The sequence below is a fragment of the Artibeus jamaicensis genome, unplaced genomic scaffold (assembly GCF_021234435.1).
Source record: "Artibeus jamaicensis isolate MK-2021 breed Jamaican fruit bat unplaced genomic scaffold, CSHL_Jam_final contig_519, whole genome shotgun sequence".
In the NCBI taxonomy this organism is placed as follows: domain Eukaryota; kingdom Metazoa; phylum Chordata; class Mammalia; order Chiroptera; family Phyllostomidae; genus Artibeus; species Artibeus jamaicensis.
In genome coordinates this window covers 4087993-4112338 of record NW_026521871.1, presented here as the reverse complement: position 1 = coordinate 4112338, position 24346 = coordinate 4087993, and the positions used below count along the sequence as shown (strand labels likewise).

General features: G+C 48.4%; 1 protein-coding gene across 3 annotated transcripts in view; it reads left to right on the top strand.

Annotated features, from left to right (window-relative positions):
* The window catches only part of PTPRG (protein tyrosine phosphatase receptor type G), a 720169-nt gene that overhangs the window by 603774 nt on the left and 92049 nt on the right, over positions 1–24346 (top strand). For all 3 annotated transcript variants that reach the window (XM_053669375.1, XM_053669374.1, XM_053669376.1), the window contains exons 9-12: positions 8823–9007; positions 11955–12063; positions 17546–17595; positions 19218–19998. In XM_053669375.1, coding sequence (XP_053525350.1) covers positions 8823–9007; positions 11955–12063; positions 17546–17595; positions 19218–19998 — 1125 coding nt within the window. The remainder of the gene's footprint in view (positions 1–8822; positions 9008–11954; positions 12064–17545; positions 17596–19217; positions 19999–24346) is intronic.

Sequence of the window (24346 nt, the reverse complement as noted above, 5' to 3'; positions counted from 1 at the left end):
ATCCTAAGGCCTCCCTGAACCAGAACTAATAAGAGAGGCAGATGCCAAAGCTAATTACTTGCATGTCAAGCAAGAGCTAGGACACTTCTTTTAAATATATTAGGTACCAAACCTCACTGATACCTATTCTAAGAGAAAAACCACTTTTAAGGAACAAATTGAAACAAATGAGAGCACTCTGACCTCTTTGTATTAAAATCATTTAGAGTCAGTGGTTTAATAGAGCCTGGCTAACCCCATCAGTGCGGGTCACCAGATGATCACTGGGCATGGCCATTGGGATTGCTGATAAGGACAGCTCATCAGGTCTTCGGGCTTGGATGGTGTTTAGATAACAGTCTGGAGTTCCTGAGGACAGCTGTGGCCCTCCAAGTGACCCAGGTGTTTCTTCCTAAGTGGGGCCGTAACATCATCTTAGTGGGGGAAGATAGGATGCTCGGCCAGAGAAAACCCAGCTCCAATACAAGGCCACTCGGTATTTGCCCATCCTAGACCTGCACCCTGGTCTCTGGTACAGACTGTCATGTGGAGCCCAGACTAGAGCAAAGCAGTGGGAAGTGGTCAAAGTTAAAAGGTACCACACGGAAAGGGTGCTGTGTCCAGTGAAAGAGGGAGATATCCACTTTGGCCTTTTGGCAGGAAAGCACAGCATCTTGAAGTTAAAGGGGAAGGAAGGCCCCTAGGGTACATGGAATGCAGCCTTCCACCCAGTGTTTGAGAAGCAGCTGGCGTCAAATGGGACTGGGAAGATGCATCATTCTGAACTTGGCCATCTCCCTTAGCGCCAAGCTGAACAATGCTTTTTCCTGCACAGGACGTAGACACCTCCAATGGCTTTCAGCTCTGAGAGGAAGAGGAATATTGCATAGGAAAAAGACTTTTAAGGGGGGAGGAGAGGTCAGAAACAGTAGAATGTGGCAAAGTGAAAACCACATGTTTAGAGGCCTGGAGAACTGATTGTCCACCCCTGCCTTCCCACACACAGGCTGCTGCTGTTGTACATATTTGAAGTGCATGGCTCTGTTGCATGCACAGCAGACACAACTGATGGGATATGGAAGTTTTCAAACTTGCCGTCTTCGCGACATTTGCTAAATAGAGCATCTAATACTCAATCTGGGGCTGAGAAACAGAATTACACACTAGGACTTGTTCATGGAATGGAATGGAGAGGATGCCAACCGGGCGGTGTGGAGAAAATGCCACAGGTGTGGAAGAAAACCAGTTCTGCCTCCCAAGCAGGGAAAGAGCCAACTGTCCATCTCCCGTGTCTCTCTCCCGTACTTTCACACAGAACCCATCACTTCTAACATTTCTGGTCACCAAATGTATGAGAGGTTTTTTCACCAAGCAATTCTCTGCAACACCAGCTGGATGTCCTAAAGTTTAACTCAGTTCTGACATTACCTACCGGGAGACAGCATCAGGGTCGCAAGATGAAGCCTCGCCCCACAGCACTCCTCCCGCCCCACTTCAAAAACCAGTAAAAAAAAATAGATTCCCAGGTTACCCATGACTTCTGTTCAACTTGGCTACAAAGAAGAGATTCCCACAAGACCCTTTGAGTTTGATTGACTTACTAGAATGGCTCACAGAGCTCAGGGAAACACGATTTCCAGTTTATTAAAGGATATGATAAAGGGTACAGGTGAACAGCCAGATTTGAAGCACCCTGAACCCCATACTTTTGGGATTATTATGGAGGCTGCAACGCATAAGTATAATCAATATTGGCTCCATTTCTGGACACTCTCCCCTCTCTAAAGGAGGGGATGTAGGTGGGGCTGAAAATTTGGGGCTTCTAATTGTGGTTTGATCCTTGCAGTGAGCAGCCACATTCCAGAAGCCCTCCAGAAGCCCACATGGTCCCCTCCACAGAACAAGAGATGCTACTTAATGTTCTCATCACTTAAGAATTTACAAGGGATCTAGGAGCCCTGTGTCAGGCACTGGGGACAGAGACCTAATATTAGAATAAGAGAAGATGTAGAGATGGCCAGCAGGTACATGAAAATCCACGCCAGATTACCATTCATCAGGGAAATAAATGCACATCAAAGCCGCAATGAGCTGTCACCTCAGGCCTGTTAGAATGCCTGTCATCAGAAAGACAAGAAATAACAAGTGTTGGTAAGGATGCTAGTGGCCATGTAAACTGGTGGAAAACAGTATGAAGGTTCCTTAAAAATTAAAAGTAGAAGTGCGGTATGATCCAGCAGTTCCACTTCTGGGTATTTATCTGAAGGGAAACAAAACCGGAAAGATATCTGCATTCCTGGGTTCATTGAAGCATTATTTACAGTAGCCAAGGCATGGAAACTCCCTAATTGTTCGTGGGTGAATGAATAAAGAAATTGTGGTATATATACAGTGGAATATCGTTCAACCATTAAAAAAGAATGAATTTCTTCCCTTTATGAAAGCTTGGATAGACCGAGAGGTTATTATGCTAAGTGAAATAGGTCAGACAGAAAAAGACAAATACCATAAGATTTCTCTTATATGCGGAACCTAAAAACAAACAAATAACCTTGTAGCTAGAGAATGAATTGGTAGGGATTAGATGGTTGGTGCATTTCTCCTGGGGGCTGTAATCTCCAGAGGTTCAAGAGCCATGTCAGCTTGTGTTCACGTTCATGGCTAGTTGCTGGAGAGGGTCCTGGCATATAGTAGGTGCTCAGTAAATATTTAACAATAGCTACTCCCTGCAGCACACTTCCTGTGCATCAGTCAGCAAGTGCTTGGGCATGTTATGCATTTATCCAGGGCCATGCTGCTGATATGTCCAGAATTAAAGCAGTCTAACTCCAGAGTGAATACGTCTTGAGTCTCAGCCTCTAAAACAAAGGTGATGACAGAGCCAGCAGCCGCACGGAATTACAGTGAGGGTTTGTGTCACCCCCTCCACCCCCAGCCAGGCTCCTCAGATGGGAACTCCTTAAAGTTGCTGTGTCAGCACAGAATGGCACAGAGTATAGGCCCTGGGGCTTGTCTGCCTGTACCGCTGCATGTATTCCCAGCGTCCCCATGATGGCTTGAGGGACCTGAATGTAGTTTGCATTTCTGATGGGGGAGAATGGTAATTGGGCTGCATCCAGTTTTAGAGGGAGTTGAAGACTGTTATGGAAATTGTCAGACCCAGCGTTCTCATCGGTCACCAAGAACAGAGAAGCTTGGGAAGGCAGAGAGAGTGGGAAGGGTGCTTTTCTGCACGAAAGATTGTTGCCCTGCTGAAGAAGCCAGGGACCCGAGGGTACTGTAGTTGCCTAGCCCTGTGTGTTCTTTAAGCACTTTGGCTAACCTTCCTGACACCTGCATCCTCACCCTGCAGATAAGAAAACAGATGTGGGAGGTGTCTGCGGGTGGAACGCACATGACCCCCTCTGGTGTGGAATGTGACCGACTGGGTTCCAATTCTGAACCCACCCCTGACTGTGTCCTTGGCCAAGCCCAGTGGCTTGGTCTCCCTGGACCCCAGTGTGCTCACTCATCTTCAGTGGGGAGAATAATCGAACCCGCCACTTGGATTCAGTTCCGTGTACATGGACCGTCTGAGAGGAATACACGGCACGCCCTGGGCAGCTGGCAGCTCCAGTCAGATACTGTCGGGCTGCTGTAAATCCCCAAAAGGCTGCAGCAGGAGTCCCACTTTCACTTCCTCTCTCCCAGTTCTGGCCTCCTTGCCCTGCACGGTCCCTTTCAGAAAACCTTGGGCAGGCTGGGGGAGCACCAAGGTTCCAGGTTTGAAGTCCTACATGGTCTGCTCGGGGTATTTTGTGTTTACCTAGACCTCTTTAGTCCAGCCCTTCAGAGAGAGAAATCCTTCCCTGAAGGCATTTCTTTGGAAAGTTCCCCTGAAGGGCTCCATATTCAAGGGTTCTTGAGCTGAGCTGGGGCAGTAAAGACAAGACAGGCATTTAAGCTGAGTCAAGGCTCGCAGCTCTGCTCCACTGGAACCTTTCCCTTCTGCCGAGAGAGGAGACGGTGCCCTGCTCCCTCACCTGCCCGGTCCCTGTGAGGAGGCCCACCTCTGCTCAGCAGGCTCAGGCCAGGCCGATCCCTGGACACCACCCTGGGTGGTGTATAGTGTCACACCTGCCCCCACCCCGCCCAGTCCCCCCACTTCCATTCCTATTGATAAGCCTTGTGAAATAGTGAACTGGCACTGACTTGCTGTGTTTAAGCAGTGCTGTCTCTGACTTCTGGCCAATAATTGGCCTGTTGGTGCCTGGGAGGACCTGCAGCCCCCAGTAGTTTAAGGCATTTAAACACATGGATCAGTGTCTTCACGTGGATCCTATTGGTTTATCTAAGGGCCAGAGTGGAGAGGAGTGTGGTGGGTTGGGCGGGCCTACCATGTCCTTGTAGAACCACAGAGAAAATATCCTCGACATCAATGCAGAGTCACAGGACCTTCTCTGCTAGAAGCCTTGTCATTGTTTAATGAAGTCTGGGGTCATAATTAAAGGTGGTTCAGAATGATGGCAGGTATTCTCAGGGCCGGCATGAGCATTAGCCGAGAACCCCGTGGAAAGCAATCAGACGCCAGTGGGAATGTACTCAGGCCCGAGGAGGGGACGGCTGATGTCAGGAGCACTTTGAAGGGGAGATCTCTCTAGAGAGCCAGCTGCACATGGCACTGCCCACACGGTCAAAGGCTTCGGTGTTGTGCAGAGGGCGTCAAGATGAGTGTCCAGTCCCTGTGTTAGTGCAGTTTGCAGTGGCGGGTGTGTGGCTCTGGCAGTGTGCCTGTGAGGGGGTTCTTGGTGCTTTTAAGGCCTGTGGGTGAAGCAACCGTGAGCACGCCCCACCCAGTCTGAAGTGCTCTGCCGCTCCAGGTGACCGCCGCCACGTGTGCATGCAGGCCTGCGGCAGAAGTCCAGCTTTGTATGTAAAATATACCAGTTTGTGTAACACCGTACGGGCCAGCCGCCTCCGACCCACAGGCCTGTCATCTCACCGAGACCTGCGAGGGGAGTTGCTGGGGACCGACCGCCCATTTCACGTGAGCGCTGCGTGGGTCTGGCTCCGAGGCTCACACTGGTTTATGCCAGCGTTTCCAAATGGTTCATAAAATCCCTTCTTTTGTCTGCTTTGTATTTGGGGTTTTGAGAGTGGTTTTACATGAGAGAAGGGTTTCTGTCACTAAAGAAGCAGGCAAAACTCAGAAGCACAGGCACACTGATGTGCCGCCCACTTCTTTTCACTGTCCGTGCAGGGCACCTGTTCATTTTGCATCTCCCAGCCACTGAGCACACTGGGGTGTTACCACCCTCTCAGACCCAATGCTCTTTCTGATTAGCACGTGCCTCCTTGGTGAAGGAGTGAGGTGAAGGCGGGCAATAGGCTCCTCCCACGAACTGAAGGCTCCTGAACATGAGCCCAGGAACAGATTGTGTGGTCCCGATTTTATAGGTGACCTTTCTGTCAGGAAAACCTGATTCCCATGCAAGCGAAGGGGAAAAGCCTGATGCTCACCACAGGGTGCACAGATCAGTCAGAGGGGCGGAGAAAAGAACTCCGAAGGGAAGCGTGGTGTTGAAGCTGGACTGCCTGGTGGATGGGGTGGGGCTGTCAGGGACAAGTAAATGAGGAGAAAGGAAAGCCATGAACTTGGAGATGTGGATGGACCGTGTCCTACAGGACCTGTGAGCTGCGAGATCAAGGACTATATCCAGTCCACCAGCATCCCTTCACGGAGCCAGTATTCATTTCTGTGCCAGGTCCCGTCCGGCATCACAGATAATGTGGCCAACAAGACAGAAAATGTGCGGCCTCGTGGAGCTCACATTTCTAGTGGGAGGAGTTCGGTTGTTTATTACAGATAGTCGATCCCTGCAGCACCACACGGAAGGATCTCAGCTGCCTGGAGGGTGGGTCACAGGCTGAGCTGAGGGCAGAATTCAATGCTGAGGACACACGTTTTAGGTAAAGGTTTGGCTTCCTTTTATCTTCTAGGTCTGGGGCCAGCACACCACTGACCCCCACCACCACTGTCTGTACATTCATAAGCTAGGAATGGTTTTTATGTTTAAACAGTTGAAAAAAATCAGAAGGAGTGGAATATTTAATAGCATGCAAATAGTATGCAGAATTGACATGTAGTATCTGTTCCATACCCCATTTACGTCAAATTGTATGTATGTGCTTTTACATACATGTCTGGTGCTGACTTCCCAGAAAGTTAACAAAACTCACCTCTGGGTACCAGAATTTTGGGTGATTTTTAAAAACATTTTCTTCCTACGTTTTTTGTACTACTTGGGTTTCTTTTTTAAAACATTAACATGAGTCATCTTAATCAGCCAAGAAAACCCAGCTGTTTTAATTTCAAAGGATAAATAAGAATGGTTACACCCGCATGTGGGTGGTGGAATTATTTAGGCGGTGCTGATGTAACTCTTGGAGATACGTGCATCCCCATACGGCTCTCCGCTAATTGGGACAGGAGAGTGAAGGCCTCAGAATTGGGGGGTTGATAAGAATATGGTAAGAGGTGAGGAAAGATGTAGGAGTCAGGACTTCCTACATGGTCATCGTTGTGAAGGACAGGAGCTTCCAATATATGAGTCTTGGTTCATTATTGGCATTTGAAAAAACGGGGATATAGGTCCTATCCTGGCCTCCCCCGCTGCTCTATGCCGCTTTGAGAAACTAGAAGTTTTAAGATATTTTGAACGGTCTGTTAGCGCCACCTAGTGTCCACACTGATTCCCCCCCATCAGTGGAAGCCTCCGTACACACTGTTTGACGTCCCTGCTCTAGTGGCATGTGCAGCAGGCAGCACGATGCCGATGCCTCAGGGGTTCTTCGGGGCAGTGGGAATGCCTCATTAGTTTATTCCTTCCTCCCTGTCATAGTTACACAAAGCAGATCTCGTCAGCTGCAGCATGATTTGGCAGTTTAAGAGCGAAAGGATGCCCCCCTGTCAAAACCAATCTCCTCTCTTCTCCAGTAGCCAGCTCCTAAGTACAGGGAAGTCTCCTGGTCCCCAGGGTGGCCTGGGGCTTGGGGCTTTTGGAGAGGCTGGCTGTAGTGGGCTCCTGGGAGATGACACAACCATGCCGTGGTCCCCTGGCGCACCTCCTCCATGTGGCTCAGCTCCTTCACTCACTCTAACTGTGCACTCTAGAATCCGCTGCCGAGTCTACAAGCAGCAGGCCGTGGCAGCACCTCCTCCCGGGGCCCCTCCTCCACTCCCGGACCCTCTCTGTTCTGTGCTCCGCTGCTGCTCAAGGTATCTCTGTATAGTTCAAACCTTCTGTGTCTTCCTCTGTTCAGATATTCCAGTGCTTCTGAGCGCTCTTAAGATAAAGACCAGAATTTTCAGCTGGGCCTGTGCCACCTTCCACTCAGCTACGTCCAGCACTGTCTCCTCCCGCCTCTCGTGCCTCAGTCCAGCCGCGCTGGCTTCCTTCCAGCCCCTAGGCCTCCCTCCTGTGGCCCCGTGGCCTGCCCTCCTCTCTTCCTCTGCCTCCCACCTGCTCAGCCTCCTCGGCTCTCAGCTTCCAGGTGTGCCTGCCCCAGGCCTCCCTGGGCCCACAGACCTGGCCAAACCGGCCCATACGGTGCTTGGACCATCCCGAGTACCGCCCCTCCGTCCATCTCATCCAGGCGAGTAATGTCAGCCCCTCGTGTGGAGTTTTTCGGTGAATCCCCGTCTCCCCACTTAGACCAGTGGTTCACAGCCGGGGGTGATCTGATAGTCTCGGCCCCTGCACAGGTGGATGTGGAACCACCATGTCCCTTCCCCCCTTGCCGGCCACAAGGCATAAACAGGAGGGGGAAGCTGCCTTCTCCTCAAGCCCGACATCAGGATAATTGTTACATGAGCTCCTGCTGTGTCAGAGAAAGTCGTCCCTTTTTTGTGTGCCTTTGCTTTAAAGTTATTTAACATCTCATTTTAAATTCTATTTCTTTGTACTCTTATCTATGTATAATAGAATTTCATCTACAATTTTATTTCATTGTGATACCCCACAGGTCAAATAGCCTGGCTTCTACAAAAAAGTCATCAAGGAAAAAGGCCAGATGACTGTACCAGATTAGAAGAGCTCAAGTCTTATCATACTGAAATGCAGCTCTGATGGGGGGAAATGGTTCTGCAAATCGGGCTCTCAAATTTCAGGGAAATTTGAATATGGAATGTGCATCAGATAGCATTTTTGAGATAATGTTTATTTTCTTAGGTATGATAATGGGCTTTTGTCTTAGCTCAGGTTGCTATAACAGACTACCATAGGCTTAAAACAACAAATTTATTTCTCACAGGCCTGCAGGCTGGGAAGGCCCTGGCAGGCTCACTCTCTTTGCAAGCCCACCTCCTGGTCCAAGGATGTCCTCTGGTGGCAAAGGGGTGGGGAGCTCTTTGGGGTCTCTTTTGAAAAGACATTCATCCTATTCTTGATGGCTCCACCCTCATAACCTAATCACCTCCCAAAGACCCCACCCAACTCCTAATAACAGGACATTTTTGGATTAGGTTTTCACATGAATCTGGGGGGACAAAACATCCAGTCTTTTGCAATCATATGGTAGAATATCCTTATTCTTAGGAGGTGCAGTTTGGGTATTAAGGAGTGAAGTGTCAGGATGTCTGCAACTTGCTTGTGATAATTTAGCAGAAAAAGAGTTGTGTGTAGAAAAGAGGCCGGGAGGAGAGAGGTGCAAATGTTGACAGTAGCCGATGTAGGTGAAGGCAGTGTGGGTGTTGTGTGTCCCCACTACTGTGTCGTGCTTTTGAGGTTGAGCTCTAAGACCCTGGGCCGCTGCCGAATGCTGTGTTGTGCCAGGAGCCCCTGACCTGCGCTTCGTGTCTTCAGTCTGCAGCTCTCCGCCCGTCCACATGAAGGTGCAGCCTCTGAACCAGACGGCGCTGCAGGTGTCCTGGAGCCAGCCCGAGACCATCTACCACCCGCCCATCATGAACTATGTGATCTCCTACAGCTGGACCAAGAATGAAGACGAGAAGGAGAAGACATTTACAAAGGACAGCGACAAAGAACTGGTAAAAGTCGGGGTGCCTGCTGCCCTTGCGGTTAGGCAAGGGGCCGAGCCCTGTCGCTCTTCCAGGCCCTGAAGGCCGGCTTTGTCCGCGCCGCCCCCACCTCACGCTGCCACCAGCTCTGCCCCATTGCGGTGACTCCTCGTGTGACCTGTGCCCAGAGCCGGCCTGCACCCTGTCCGCCCTCACGCTGCCCCGTTAGTGCCACCTGGAAGAGCTAGTTAGTGTCTTTATAATTAGGCCCTGCAAAACCAACTCTCGTCCTTCATTATTCTAAAAACAGCGCGCTTCTGTTGAGCCCTCTTCGTCTTCCAGGGTTATCTTAAGTGTTGAACGTCCCACGCATGTGCAACAGGTTCTGGCACGTGGTAAGCACTCGCCAGTACTGCTGCAGTGACCCTCCCCTCCCGCTCCCCGCCTGCTACACGCACCGCCACAGGGAGCCCCTACCACGCCCGTGCTCCCTTTGCCTCAGCTGCTCTGCCTGCTGCACCCCTGTGACCCTGTCATTTCTAACCACTGTTCTCAGACACTATGACCTCTGACCTCATTCTGAGCTGCACATGCCCAATTCCATGTCTCATATTAAAATTTGCATAAATGGGTGGTGGCCACCCCCCCAGGAGGCCCTTCAGAGCAGAGGTTTCGGAAGCAGTCCTCTTCCCGTGTAAAAGCAGGCCCTCCAACAAGCACGAGCCTGTAAGTCCGTACACAGAAACTCAAAGCTGCACAGTCGGGTGTGGAAGCCTTTGCCTTTATCGTTAATCAAAGGAAGGCTTTGAGGTAATGAAATCTATAATTGTATATGCACATGAAAAACACAGTCACACAGAGTGGGGTTCTAAATGGTGGTTATCACTCTTTTCTCCCAATACAGAGTCCCCAGGGCCCATTCAATCAGTTATAGAATCATACTTTTTCATATTTCTTTAGATGAATATTCTTTTACTTCATCTCCATTTATATTTTCAATTTACCGACTAGACATTGTTATCTGGGTCACATAAGGGAATGATGAGCTTCATGAAATCAGAGAGGAATCTACTGAAAGTTACCTAAGGTGATGATGTATTTTAACCTTTCTCCTGCCACTATTGGAAATCCATGAGGGATTTCTCGCTTTCTGAAATGAAGATGCCTGCATTCATCAGCAGAAACTATGCAGGCACTTAGGCGATTTTTTTTTGTTCTAAGTGAAAAATAATTAAACATGCAAAGATGAATAGATACTGGCTTGGAGTGAATTCTAATAAATCCCTGCATAGATGAAGCAAAGATTTTGCTCTGAACAGAAGACGGGGTCAGAGGCCCAGAGAATGAGGCATAAATTATTTTCAGAGGAAGAGAACGATGTAGGGAAAAACATGCTTTGACAGCAAGTTCTTTTTTGTAAGAATTTCTAGGGGTGGTTAGTTTCCTCTGAGACACACGAAATTAATTTTCTTAATTCCTCAGGAAGTCAAGCATGCTGACTTAATGGCAACAGAACTATTCTCGGACTGCTGGGGACTGTTGCCCAGAAACCTGGAAGTAATATTTAACGTTGGTGTGGCGTTCTCCAGTTTGCATGCCTCTTCCTCATCCTTACTGCACACCTGTGGGGCAGATGGCATTGCTACCTTTTCCAAAGGCGATAAATGAGGCTTCAAGTTAAATAATGTGACCCCAACCTACTGCTCTCAGCAGGAAGCCCTCTTCTAGGCTGTGGAAGCAGGTGTGGCCACAATGACACGTGAAGGCCCAGTCAGAGGTTTTAAATGGGGACAGAGGGATAACCCACTCGTGGTGAAGCCCCCAGGGCCGCTTTTTGTCCGTGGCCCGGAACACACGTTTCAGTGACAGGACATTTATCCATTAGAGAAGCCTTTGAAATCACTTGCGTTTGTCGTTCGTTTCTTCACAAAGGAAGTGCCGTCTGCTTTTTAGGTACTTTCTTTTTTATCATTTTTAAAGACTTGGAATAAAGCTTTGAGAATTTGGGACCTGGATTCGGTGGGTGTCTGATGACTAGGAATGGCTAACTTTTTCTAGAAAAGGCCAGATAGTAAAGGTTTCAGGTTTTTATGGGACATAAGGTTACTATGGCAACAACCCACCCCCCCCACCCCACCCCCGCCATTGTAGGGCGAATGCTGAAAACCGGGCCATAGACGAGAAGTGAAGGAATGTTCGTGGCTGTGTGCCCATAAAGCTTTATTTACAAGCAGACAGAGGGCCAGGCATGGCCCGGGAGCTGGAGCTTGCTGGTCCTGTGCCGGACCAGCGCTGCTCTTTCTGCTGCACGAGGTGGGCGACATAGGAACAAGGCCTGTGTTAACCAGCTCGCACAAGAACCCTGTGGGGCAACCGTTTCTCTCCCCATTTTACACAGGAAGGCTGCAGCGGCCAAAGACACCGAGCAGCTGGCTCAGAAGCACAGCTGTGCGTGGGTGAAAAGGCCGCGTGTCACCGTGCCCAACCTCTGGCTGGTGTCCTTCCTGGCACCATGCCCCATTTTACCCCACAGCCAAGATACGATGAGACCTTTAAACTGCGAAGAAACAGACAGGCCAAGATCTTGTTTGAGGTTTTAAACTCTGCGTGGCTCTGGAAATCCCATACACCTGATCATTCTAGAGGCTGTTTAGGGTAGATAACTACAGTCTCTCAGTTACATTAATGATGAGACAAGTTCAAGACTCATGAGTATAAAAAGGGCCGAAGATACAGTCCAAGCCACAGTCAAGAGTATGAGTCCAGACTGACTTTGTTACCTCCTGTCCCGCACGTGTCAGTGTGGAAACCAGATTCCCAGGCAAGGCTACTTCTGGCTGCGCTTTCCTTGCAGGGTGTCTGCCAGGCTGCGCCGGGCACCAGAAACCTGAAAGTGATACAGAACATTACTTTAGGTTTGGCTTTAGAAGGTGTGGCCTTGAAACCTGCTCCCTACCTTTCTTTTCTTCCCTTGCAGAAAGCCACCATTAGCCATGTCTCGCCTGACAGCCTTTACCTGTTCCGTGTCCAGGCTGTGTGTCGGAACGACATGCGGAGCGACTTCAGCCAGACGATGCTCTTTCAAGGTAAGGCCAGAGTCCCCTCAGCCCCCGCCTCCTGATGCTTTGCCTCCTTGCTGCTGAGGTGCTCAGACAAAAGAAAACAAGTCTGGCCTGAGAACGTGGGGCTTCAAGTTGCACCTGAGGAGCCTCAGGAATTTAGGCCTGTCTTTTAGATCGTGGGGTTCGTGCACCAGAGGAGGAGGAGAGCGTAGTAGTGGTTTTTATTACTGTTGTGGCTGTCACTGTCACTTTCCAGCTGTGGGAACCAGGCGTTTGTGTGCCGTACCAGATCACGGAGGCCCTCCTGGGTGTGCTGCGGCGTATCCACGTGGACTTCTGGCATGACGCAAGGACTTAAAGCCCCAGGAGATGCAGTTCCTTCTCGCAGCTGGCAAACCTCACGGACAGGCCCCTGCTCCTGGGGTCCTTGAGCTTCTTGAGAAATTCTGATTATTTGGATAGGCAGAAAGTTCCAGGGGCAGGGCTAGGGCGAAGCAAGAGGGGCATTCAAAATTTAAAGGAGTGCAAAAAACTTGGTAATTAAGACACATGATATTTTAATGGGATTTTTTAAAACAAAATCAATTTTAAAAATTCAGGAAGAACATAGAATCTACTCTGTCTTCCTTGCTCTAATCCAGCAATTTTCGATCAGTGTGCCACAAGAATTTTTAAAACATACAATACTTGACTACTTAGGGGCCCTGACATCTTTTCCCTTAGAAGGTCAAATTTTAAAAATTACAACAGCCAACACAACAATAGCTGCCATGTGTAGTAAGTGAAACAAAATCATACCTACTTTTTTTGTTAGATCAGCAAAAAACGTATTTTGTATGTGCTGCAGATATTTTTGTCATTTGTTTATTTGTGCCATGAGATGAAAAAGGTTTGAAAATCACTACCCTAATTCAACTCAAGTCCTAGTTCCAGTAAAACTTTATTTACAAACCTGGGCCACCAGCCTGTGAGCCACAGTTGCAGACTGGCCCTTGTGACGTGTGCACTGAGTGAGACCAGCACAGAGGGACTGGGCATCAGCTGGCTCCGTCAGACCGAGGTCCTTCCCGGGGTGGCCGTCTTCTTCCTGGGTCCTCGGTTTCAGGGAAACCTACCTACCAGGCCAGTGGTTCTTCACCTTCCTCAGTCATGTGTCTGGTGAAGGCTTTTCCCTGGAAAATGGCCACAGTTGAGCACTTAACTTCAGGGGCCCTGTGAAGCCTGTGAGAAATGCACATTCGTGGGCTCTCCCAGATGGACAGCCTCTCGGGCTCTCTGGGGGTGGGGGGGGCAGGAATCTGAGTTTTAGCCAGGTGTCCCAGGCAACTGACCTGCACCTTAAAGTCTGAGAACTCCTGGTTGAGAAGTGAAGCCCAGAACGAGGACCTCAAGTTTAAGTCCTGGCCACACTTAGTATTTCTGCAGTTCTAAGAATGCTTACTGATTTTTCTAAGCTTCAGTTTCACAATCAAAAGTACTAACAATCTCATAGCATCTTTATGGAGTGACCTGGGGTGATGAATGTTAAGTAGTTCGCATAGTGTCTGGTACAGATTATCAGTATCCCCTTTATATTAGGTTTGATTTAAAAGTAATAAATAATGAATCCAGCCTAAGCCTAGAAGTAAGAAGCCCTCCAGCCTAAATTCCCACCCAAGGATCCCTTCCAGCTTTACACTTTTGCAGTTAGTATTTAAATGCTCTTTGCTAATGTCCACATTATGTCATCTTTCCATTTAAACTAGTTCAAATTAGTATGCTGTATTATTTTTCACAAATAAAGCACGCTTGTCCTGTCCACCTGTGGTCTGCACAGACTGGCCCCTTTGCCTGTGTTGAGGAGGGACTTTGGGCTGAGGCCGTGTCCGCGGCAGCCCAGGGGCGAGAGCACAGGGGCCAGTGGGGGGCACCGGCTGCTGCCCGGCCCTGCAGCTCTGGGCAGGCAAATCACCGATGGGTCTCCCACAGACTCCGACCAGGAGCCTGGAACCCACAGAACTGCCTTTCCTGACAAACAGGCCCCTGAGTTTGCTGGCTTCCGCATGGACTTTGAAAAATTAAGTGTTTGCAATGTAATATAATTTTAAAAAGCTTTGTGAGCTATTAATTTTAAGCATGGAATATTTAAAATGTCTGAACACTGTGGCTCGTTGAAGGCAGCTGGTGTCTCCTCCCATAGACGTTCTTTGCTTAGAGGTGGACGTGAGTTTACCCCCATTGTGCACCGGTGTTTGTCCCCGTGTGCTGACAAAGGGCGCGAACCCTTCACTCCTTCCCACGGTGGCTGCAGCATCTTCCCTGCAGCGTCCAGGAGGCAGCCTAGAAACTCCGTCTTACCGGAAGTCAGCTAACTTACCTTTTCTGGTGAGCTGAGTAGGAATTTATGAGCAGTAGGGGCCAGTGTACAAAAGTTTCTAAGTTAGGACTTAACTTTTAACAGGGAAAAGGAAAAAGCTTAGAAACTTGACAGAAGCCTTGCTTTGAATAATTAGGGTTCCCAGTGATAAACCTTACCTCTGGTTTGGGAGCATGAGGGAGCCATGTGGGATATTTGCCTTATCATAGCAGATGTACCCCTACTCACACCCTTATAACATAACAGTAAGCGTGTTACATTCAGCTTGCTGCCATAAATATAATGGTAACAGTAGCAAGCAGTATCTGGAGAATGCTGCAGGTACAGCACACTTGCCCATCAGTTACTTCATCTGACCTGTGAGGAATCACTTGGCTACTGTGTCTGGATTTCTTATTCCAAAGCCCAGTCATGTATGCACAGCAATGGACCACTCCAAAGAGTAAGTGTTAGCCACATAGTCCCTGTCTTCAACTAATGGGTAATAAACAGCACTGACTAACCAAGTGTTCAAAGCCTTTTTGGGGACTCTCAACAGTCATGGGGAAATAGGGGTTCTTGAGTTTTTCTCTGAGCCACAGACCCGTCAGGCAGCCTGGCAACAGAGCTGATGGATCCTCTCCTCAAATGACTTCAGAAAAATACACAGTAAAGGATACCACTTACATTCAAATACAGTTGTCAAAATATTTTAAACAAACAAATTTGGAATGTGGTAATATGTGCACTTTCTTATTAAAGAATCACATGACAAGTGGTGGGTCTGGTAGCTGCTGGGATTTCTGAGTGGCGCTGAACAGAAAGATGCCCCAGAAGAGCTGCAACATGAGGCAGTGAGAAAAAGCCTGGTTTCGGTCGGAGACGAAGTCTCAGGTCCCGTTAGCACGGCTGGGATTTGTTGCTGTGTTCACAGTGGAAGGAAGAGCTGTATCTCAGTGAGAGCTTGGGGACAAGGGACAGTGCACATGTCATTTTTCCTTGTCCCTGAATTCCATTAGGCCCTGTGGACCCAGGTTAAGCTCTCCTGATCAGAAAGGTCCTGTAGGAACTTCCTCGTCAGCATGGGTAGAACTGTGCCTGCTGGAAAGTTCAAGACTCATGAAAAGCAGACAAGCTGGTAGAGTGGCTGTTGAGTTCCTGGGCCGTAATCAGAGCCTCTGGCAGGAAACTCAGGCGAATCTCTGGGGAACTTTTGTTCCTGTCTTGAAGGGAGGGGCACAGACCTGTGTGAGGCAGCCAGTGCAGCCCCGATCCTGGCACTTCTGGTTACTCCCGACAAGAGCCTTTTGCTTCCTAGGCTGCCTTCTTCGACCTGCTGGTATTGACTTCTCCATCTGCCTGTTCCCCTCACTTGTCTCTGCACACTTCACTTGACAGCTGTACAAAATGAATATATGGTTAGGTCAGGTGGCAAACACAGGTGCCCCTGGGGCCAGGCAGTGAGCGTGTGCGGTGGGGGGGGGGGGCGTCGGCAGGAACTTGGGGGTCCTGTGCCCACTGGAGGGGGCGAGGGGCACGGAGCCTCAGCCGGATGTTGCCCTGCAGGAAGATGAGCTCAGTTTTGCCAAAAATTGTAATTTTTTCAGGATAAGCAAGAATTTGGGATTTTTTTTTCTAGTGAAGGTGGTTGTTTGCAGTGTTTACAAAGGGCAAATTCACAGTAGCAGCAAACTGGTTTGTTTTTTTTTAATAGCTTGCAGGACACACAAAATTTATGTTGGTCAACTGCCACTTCTGGTTTAGATAAAAACAACAGCAAGCACAAAGGTCATTTATTGTGGAACTTAGCATTTTTTGTTAACTTTTCAGTGTCACGTATATATAGGAAGCAGACTTTTAGTTTACTTAACACTACTGCTTTTTAAGATAACGACAAAAGCTCAGTTTGACATGCTCTTTTTTTTAAGTTATACTTTGTAGCATTATTCACAATATTGAAAAGGAGGAAGCAGCCCAAACATCCATCAGTAATGAATGGGTTAAAAAAATGTGGTACACATACAGTGGAGTACCATTCAGCCTTAAAAAGGAAGGGGATTCTGACATTTGCAGGAACCTTGAGGACAGTGAAGTAAGTGAAGGAAACCTGTTCAAAAAGACAAACATATGTGATTCCAGGCATATGAGGTACTAGAGGGTCAAACCAAAGGAAACAGAAAACAGGTGGGGCTTCTAGAGGCTGGGGGAAGGGTGAGGGCGTGCTTTTGGGCGGGGACAGTGTTTAGGTTTACAAGACGGAACATTCTGGGGCTCCGTGGCCTGACGGTGTGAACACAGCATTACTGAACTGTACCTGTAACTGGTGAAGGTGGCAGGTTTTGTGCAATGTGTATTTTATCACAAGTAAACATTTTTTAAAATTATATTATTTAATAATAACATGAGTGAACAGAGCTGCAGGAAGAAAGGAACATCAGGGAGAGTAATGTGTGGTTAGTATAAAAGAATTTGACCGTTTAAAGTAACAATGGGTTTTAAAACCTAAGTAGAAGTGAAATATTTGACAATATACAAAAGGTGAGGTAGGCAAATAGAGTTAAATAATTGTATAGTTTTTACATTTTTAGAAAGTGTTAGAGGTAAATTTAAGGTAAACTATAATAAGTTTAGGGTATATATTGTAATCACTGAAAGGATAATATGAGAAATCATAAACAAGCAAACAGAGAAGAGCTGTGAAATAATAAGATTCCTTTTATATGAGTTCAAAAACAGAGCTGAGGGGGAGGGGCACCGCCTGGGTGGGGCAGGTGCAGACGGGGGAGGGGGTGGTTCTCAGTTGGGCAGTGGCTACACTGGTGTTCACAGAGGTGGAAATTAACTCTACGCTTCAGATCTGTACTTTTTTTACTTTAAGTTTACCTCAATAAATCAGAAATCAGTAACCATTAGAAAATTTTAGGCTAATAACTTAAGATAGGATTCAGCAAATTATGGCCCACAGGCCAAATGTAGCCCTGTGCACATTTTTTAATGACTGACAACCTAAGAAGGGTTTCATATTCTTAAATGGTTTGGAAAAAAATCTAAGAAGGAATATTTCATGACATGAAAATTATATGTAATTGACCTTTGTGTTTGTAAGTAAAGATTTGTTGGAACAAAAAGCAAAAAATTCATAGTTTACAATGTTATTTTTTTGTTTCTCAGCTAATACCACTCGCATATTCCAAGGGACCAGAATTGTTAAAACAGGAGTGGTAAGTAGAGAATTGGTCATCGTTTTGTCCTGGTTGTTAATTTGCCTGCAGTTAAAACTGTCACCACAAGGTGGCGGTATGATGTTGTGTAATTGGTTGATGTGAAGAGGTTAAAATTAAAAAATACATTATTCACTGTATATAATTAAATACTTTATGAAAACATGCTGTACAACAGAATTAAAGCAGTAATGTTACTCAGTATGGTTTTTGTCAAGGTAAAATTGTCTAGTTTTTATTTATTATCTCTAGGATGTAGGAGAACACAAGGTCGGCCCCAAGCCTTTCATTGGACATATGTTAAAATTCAGAAGTCATCATTTGTCTAAAGATACATGGATTTGAAGATTTCTGGAGCCTCAATCAATATATAAGTTTTCCTATTTCCAGTACAATAATCATACTATTGGTCACATCGTTGGTAATAATAACAATAGCCTAAAACTTACTAAACATTTTCTGGATTTCAAAACACAGACTATTTTATTTTATTTACTCTTAAATGTGTCACAAGACTGTTCATGTCATTACCATATTTTGGTTGAGGACTCCGAGGCTGGGTGGGGGTGGGATGGGCCCAGCTCGTCCCCAGAGCAGGCGCCGGGCTGAGGCAGCCAGACCGTCTGCCTTCCTTCCTTCCTTCCAGTGCCTCATGTCACGTGGCTCCTGGCACTGCGTTAACCCACTTTGGAGCTCAACATTTGCTAACTTGGTTATCAAGTTTTCAAACTAAAACTTTGTGATAAAAGTTGTAAAATCTAGGGTGTTCTGGCTATATTGTTTTGAACTATGTAAGCGATTGGGTGGATTTCTGGATTCTGAACACCAGATGATGAGAATTAAAATTAAACTCAACTCAGAGCACTGCGATCCCACCACTGAGCCCCAATGTAGTACAAGAACAATGAGCTGAGGTTCGGACATGGGCAGCCCTACTGCTTTCCCTTGACATCTCCATGCCTCAGTTTCCTCATCTGTAAAACTGGGCCATGGTCATCCAGGCTCACCTGGGAAGCCCCAGCGCATTGTGGGCAATTGTTAAATGGAGCAGTGATTCTTGTCATGTACAGGGGCAGAGATGTTGACATGGGTGAATGCGGAGACTCAGAAAAGTACAGCAACTGTAGTTTTTTTGTACATGCCGTGCTGGGCACAGGGTGCAGGGCTGTAAACCTGGCCCCAGAGCCTTCAGGGCAGAGTGGCCGCTGTCCCTGTGAGGCGGCAGAACCGGATCCTGGAGGGCCTTTCTGGACATGAGAGCTGTGTGGTATCCAGTGTCACCCACAATGAGTTGCTCATCTGATGTTGCCAGTTTACTACTCATTTCATATTTGTCTTTCAGCCAAATTTAGTGCCACTTACTTTCTTATAAGTTAGCACCTCCTGAGCAATCGTGAAAAGTTCGGCTTGATATACTACTTAAGAGTAATTATAAAACCGTTAAGATCAGAGCTGGTCATCCATGATCACCTAATGTCAGCTTTGGCACCACGCTTTGGCAATCCACATGAGTTAAATAAAAAATGCATAGAACCCTTGGAGGGTCATAGTCTGAGGGCTGACACTTCTCTGCTTTCTCTTCCTTCATCTCTTCCCCCAACCACCTGGGTGGCCCTCTCAAGCCCACAGCATCTCCTGCCTCTTCAGCGGACATGGCCCCCATCAGCTCGGGGTCTTCAACCTGGACGTCCTCTGGCATCCCGTTCTCATTTGTTTCCATGGCGACTGGGATGGGCCCATCCTCCAGCGGCAGCCAGGCCACAGTGGCCTCCGTGGTCACCAGCACACTCCTGGCCGGCCTGGGGTTCGGCGGGGGCGGCATCTCCTCCTTCCCCAGCACTGTGTGGCCCACACGCCTCCCGACGGCCGCAGCAGCCAGCAAACAGGCTGTCAGGCCGGTCTTGGCCAGCACAGAGGCCGCGGCTTCTCCCGGCCCAGATGGTGACACGGCACCGAGCCAGGACGGCGAGGGCACCGAGGGAGGGGAAAAGGATGAGAAGAGTGACAGTGAGGATGGGGAGCGGGAGCAGGAGGAGGAGGGGGAGAAGGACCCCGAGAAGAAGGAGAAGAGCGGGGTGACCCATGCCGCCCAGGGGCGGGGTCGCGCCAAGCCTACCCCCATGCCTTCATCTCCCGGCAGAACTGCCCAGGGCAGGGGGCATCAGACTATACCTGGGTCCCGGCAAGACCACTCTGCTGCCCCCACCAACCGGCCAGATGACACAGGGGACGCCAGCCGTGGCGCGGACTCCGATTCGGTCACCTCCACCCAAGTGCCCCCCACAGTCACAGAGGAACATTATGAAGGGAGCGATCACAAGGTTCCGGAAACGCCATCTAAAAAGCCTGTGTCCCGAGGGGACCGGTTTTCTGAGGACAGCAAATTTATCACTGTTAATCCAGGTAAGTGACTTCTCATCTGAGGCTCCATGCTGCTGTGTGCAGTCTGGCCCTTTAAAACGTGATGGCGTTAGAGTATGAAGATCCAGAAAGTTCTTACTATTCCTGGACTTGTGTGTGTCCCTGGTATAGAAGGGGTGTGTGTGTGTGTGTCTATATTTTATTTTAGTAAGTGTAACCTACTTTCTTACTGTTGCTAGAATAAGTCTTGCCTTGATACTTTTCCTGGTAAAATCTACTTTCCTCTAAGTAACTCCAAGGACTTGTACCACACAGTGAAGTGAATGAATACAGAAGAGATCAATACTAAACTTATTCATTAAGATTTAATACCTTATTCACGTATTCAACACCTGTATTGGCGAACTGCCTGCTCGGTGCCAACCCAGGTGAACGCAGCCCCGCCCTGGAAGCTCCGGGCGGGAAGGAGCGGGCAGAGGGGCTGGTGGCCCCTGGAACACGTGCCAGCAGGTGGGGCGGTGGGCACGTTAGAAAAGCAGCGAGAAAGTCAGCGGGCAAGCCGGAAAGCTAGCTAACTGAAGTTGGAGATTGTGAAATGCTAATGAAGGAAATAAACAGGGTGCTGTCAAAAAGAATAATGAGGAGGGCAGCGGCCTTCCTTGCCTAAGGAAGGCTGCTTTGGGGGTGTAACATTTATGGGGTGTAACATTTATGTGGCAAGCTGAAGGAAGAGAGGCTCTGGCGTAGGGAGAGCCGGTATTAGCCCTCGATCCCAGCCTGCTTCTCCCTCCCAGAGCCCAGCGTAGGCTTGGTGAGCCCAGGGCGTGGCTGGTCAGGCCTCTCCTGTGAGGTGCTGCTGCCGTCACCCAGACCGGAGGCTGCGCTTTGGCTGTGCCACGCACTCAGATGTTAATGAACCACCCTAATAGCTTCCGCACGGAAGTCTTGAACATCAGGGGTTGGTATTGTTGTGAGGGGTTTTCTTAATAAGAAATTCTTCTTTTTGCCAGACTACAAGATGTTTAACAACAACTTTTTGCATCTAAGCTGTTGTGGAGTTATAAGAGTGCAAAAAAAAAAAGCAACTGGTAAATATTTATTTGCTTTTGCACTTGTAAACATTAAAATTCATCTAAAGCTGAGATCTCGTATGTTAAAATACAACTTAGAATAAATTTTCATGTTTTGAATTACGTGCCTCTTTGAAGCTGGTGCAGACTTGTTTCTGGAAGTGTGGGCTTCCTGTGGGTGTCGCTCGGTTCGCCTGGTTTCAGGGGCAGGTACAGAGCAGCCTGCTGCGGGATTGGGTGGAGGAGATACCAGACCACTCGGAAGCTGTTTGAAGCCATTCCTGTGTGAACAGTGATGTTCCCTCTAGCAACTGCTGTGAAGAAGTTGATTTTCTTAGATTTGAGGATAGTAAACAAATACCCGGACTGAACTAGGCATTGGGAACTCAGATCAGAGCGGGCCGCTGTTCCTCTGGGGTTTATGCTCTGGCAGGGGAGCTTGGGGATGTTCCAGTAAACAAAGGTGGCACTTGTGCTAGGGTGGTAGTGGCACTGCAGCACCAAGTGGTGACGAATGACGTTTGAGCAGACCCCGGTGGTGGGAAGGAGACCGCCGCGCAAAGATTCACGTAAGAACATTGTAGGCACAGTGGGTCTGCAGACCCACAGTGGGGGTTGACTTAGAGGGGCCATCGGAAGGCCAATCTGTGTGGACCAGAGTCAGGACGGGGGATATGGGGCGAGTTCAGGGACAGGATGAGTTCAGGGACAGGCCAAGCTCAGACTGGGAAGGGGCTGGTCAGCCAGGCTGAGGATTTGATTCCAGCTGATGGGAAACCAGTGGTGGGTTTCAGTGGAAGACTCACGCATCTGATGGACTTTTTTGAAGACCACTCAAGCCTCCATGCGGAGATTATTCAGGGGAAGCATGAGTGGACACAGGAATCCCAGTTAGGAGGTAATGAGGATAGTAGCTTGGGCCATTGCAGTCTCTCCAAAGACAAGTGGTGGATCTGGAATTGCTTGGCAAGCTTGAGGGGTGTCCTCTGGACTGCGGGCGCCGGCAGGGTTGTCAGGCTGCTCCTCTTAAACACTGCTCTGCCTACATTCCTGAACAAGGTGGCTGTGAAGAGCTTGGGTTGGGAATGTTTACACGCTGAGAGTCTGGAGTGGAGTGGGGACCTGCTCCAGGGAAGTGGGATGAGTCATGGCAGCTGGAGTCCAAGTCCAGACTCCGGAGCAAGTGGAGAAGACACAGGTGGTGAACCTTGGGGGTTCCCTCCCGCAGGGCGGGGCCTGTGGTTCTCCAGCTGCAGCCGGCAGCTGCCTTGGCAGACTAGCTTTCTTTTTTTTTCTATTTTGCAAATTTATTTTTTATTTATTTTTTAATTTTTATTTTATTGATTATGCCATTACAGTTGTTCTATTCCCCCCTTCATTCTCCTCCACCCTGCACCTTCCCACCCTCACCATTCCCCCCTTTAGTTCATGTCCATATGTCTCAAGTTCTTTAGATTCTATATTTCCCATACTATTCTTGCCCCCCCTCTATCTATTTTCTACCTACTGTCTATGCTACTTATTTTCTGTACCTTCTCCCCCCTTCTCCTCCTCCCACTCCCCTGTTGCTAACCCTCCATGAGATCTTCATTTCTATGTTTCCACTCCTGACCTAGCTGTCCTCTTACTTTGCTTTTGTTTTATATGTGGTTGTTAATAACTGTGATTTTGCTGTCCTTTCACTGTTTATGTTTTTTATTTTCTTTTTCTTAGATAAGTCCCTTTAACATTTTATATAATAAGGGCTTGGTGATGATGAACTCCTTGAATTTGATCTTATCTGAGAAGCACTTTATCTGCCCTTCCATTCTAAATGAAAGCTTTGCTGGATAGAGCAATCTTGGTTGTAGGTCTTTGGATTTCATGACTTGGAATACCTCTTTCCAGCCCCTTTTTGCCTGTAAGGTCTCTTTTGAGAAATCAGCTGACAGTCTGATGGGAACTCCTTTGTAGGTGACTGTCCCCTTATCTCTTGCTGCTTCTAGGATTCTCTCCTTCATTTTAATCTTGGCTAATGCAATGATGATGTGCCTTGGTGTGCTCCTTCTTGGGTCCAAGTTCTTTGGCACTCTCTGAGCTTCCTGGATTTCCTAGAAGTCTATTTCCTTTGCCAGGTTGGGGAAATTCTCCTTTATTATTTGTTCAAAGAAGTTTTCCACTGGTGGCTGTTCCTTTCCCCCTTCTGGTACCCCTATAATTCGGATGTTGGAGCGTTTAAAGATGTCCTAGAGGTTCCTAAGTCTCTCCTCATGTTTTTGAATTCTTGTTTCTTCATTCTTTTCTGTTTGGTCATTTTTTTCTTCCTTCTGGTCCACTCCTTTGATTTGATTCCCAGTTTCCTTTCCATTACTATTGGTTTCCTGTGCATTGCCATTCATTTAAATTAGTTTAGCCTTCATATGTTCCTCTAATTTGTTAATTATGAGGAGCCCGTTAATTATGAGGAGCGGAGCCTTAGGTGTTCACCAGGGTGGGGCCGCCCAGGTGGCTGGGTTGTGACGCTGTATGTGGGCTCGGGGTCAGAGTGGGGAAATGGCGGCCCTCTCTGCTGTGCCACTGAGGCCTGCTTGGGCCCACTTGGTCCTGTCTCACTGCCCACTCCCTCACTGATCTATCTGTGCAGGAATGGGGCACCACAGTCAACGCGCCGCCCAGCGCCCTCACTGGATCCGCTGGTCGCTCATTGGGTCACTCACTGGGTCCACCCTTTGCAACCCCACACCTGGGATCCGCGCACCTGAGTCCATCTGACCGAGTTTTCCTGTGCAACCCCACTCCACCAGCTGCTGGTTTCACCCCTCTTACCGATCAGGCTGAAACATTCGTTGTTATCAGACTTCCAAAAAGTTCAATTTTCTGTGTTCTGGCTGTGTTTTCTGTTGCTGATATCTTGTTGTCTCTAAACTTGGTTGTGTGAGAAAGCACGGCGCCTCCACCTATGCCTCCATCTTGGCGGAAGTCCTGCCCAGACTGGCTTTCTGAGCCCGATCACCCCAGTGGGCTGCCTCACACCCTCCAGGTGCTCAGGCCAGTGTCAGCTCAGAGTCCTGTGTAAAGTGGGGTAACAGTAGCCCCACTACTGTGGGTGTGGAAGGAGTTAGATAAAGGGAGCCACCCTTGCTGTCACCGAGAAAGAAGGAGGAGCAGGCCAAGGCCATACAGTCAACCTGGTGACAGTGAGGAGCCCCGCAGTGCTTTCTTCGGCAGTCGTCCCTGGACCTTAAAGAGCGCAATAGGACTGTGGTCCCCAATGAACTGGCATTTAAAAGGACCTCCGAGAACTCTGCTCCATCCCCAGCACTGAGTCAGAGAGTCTTCCT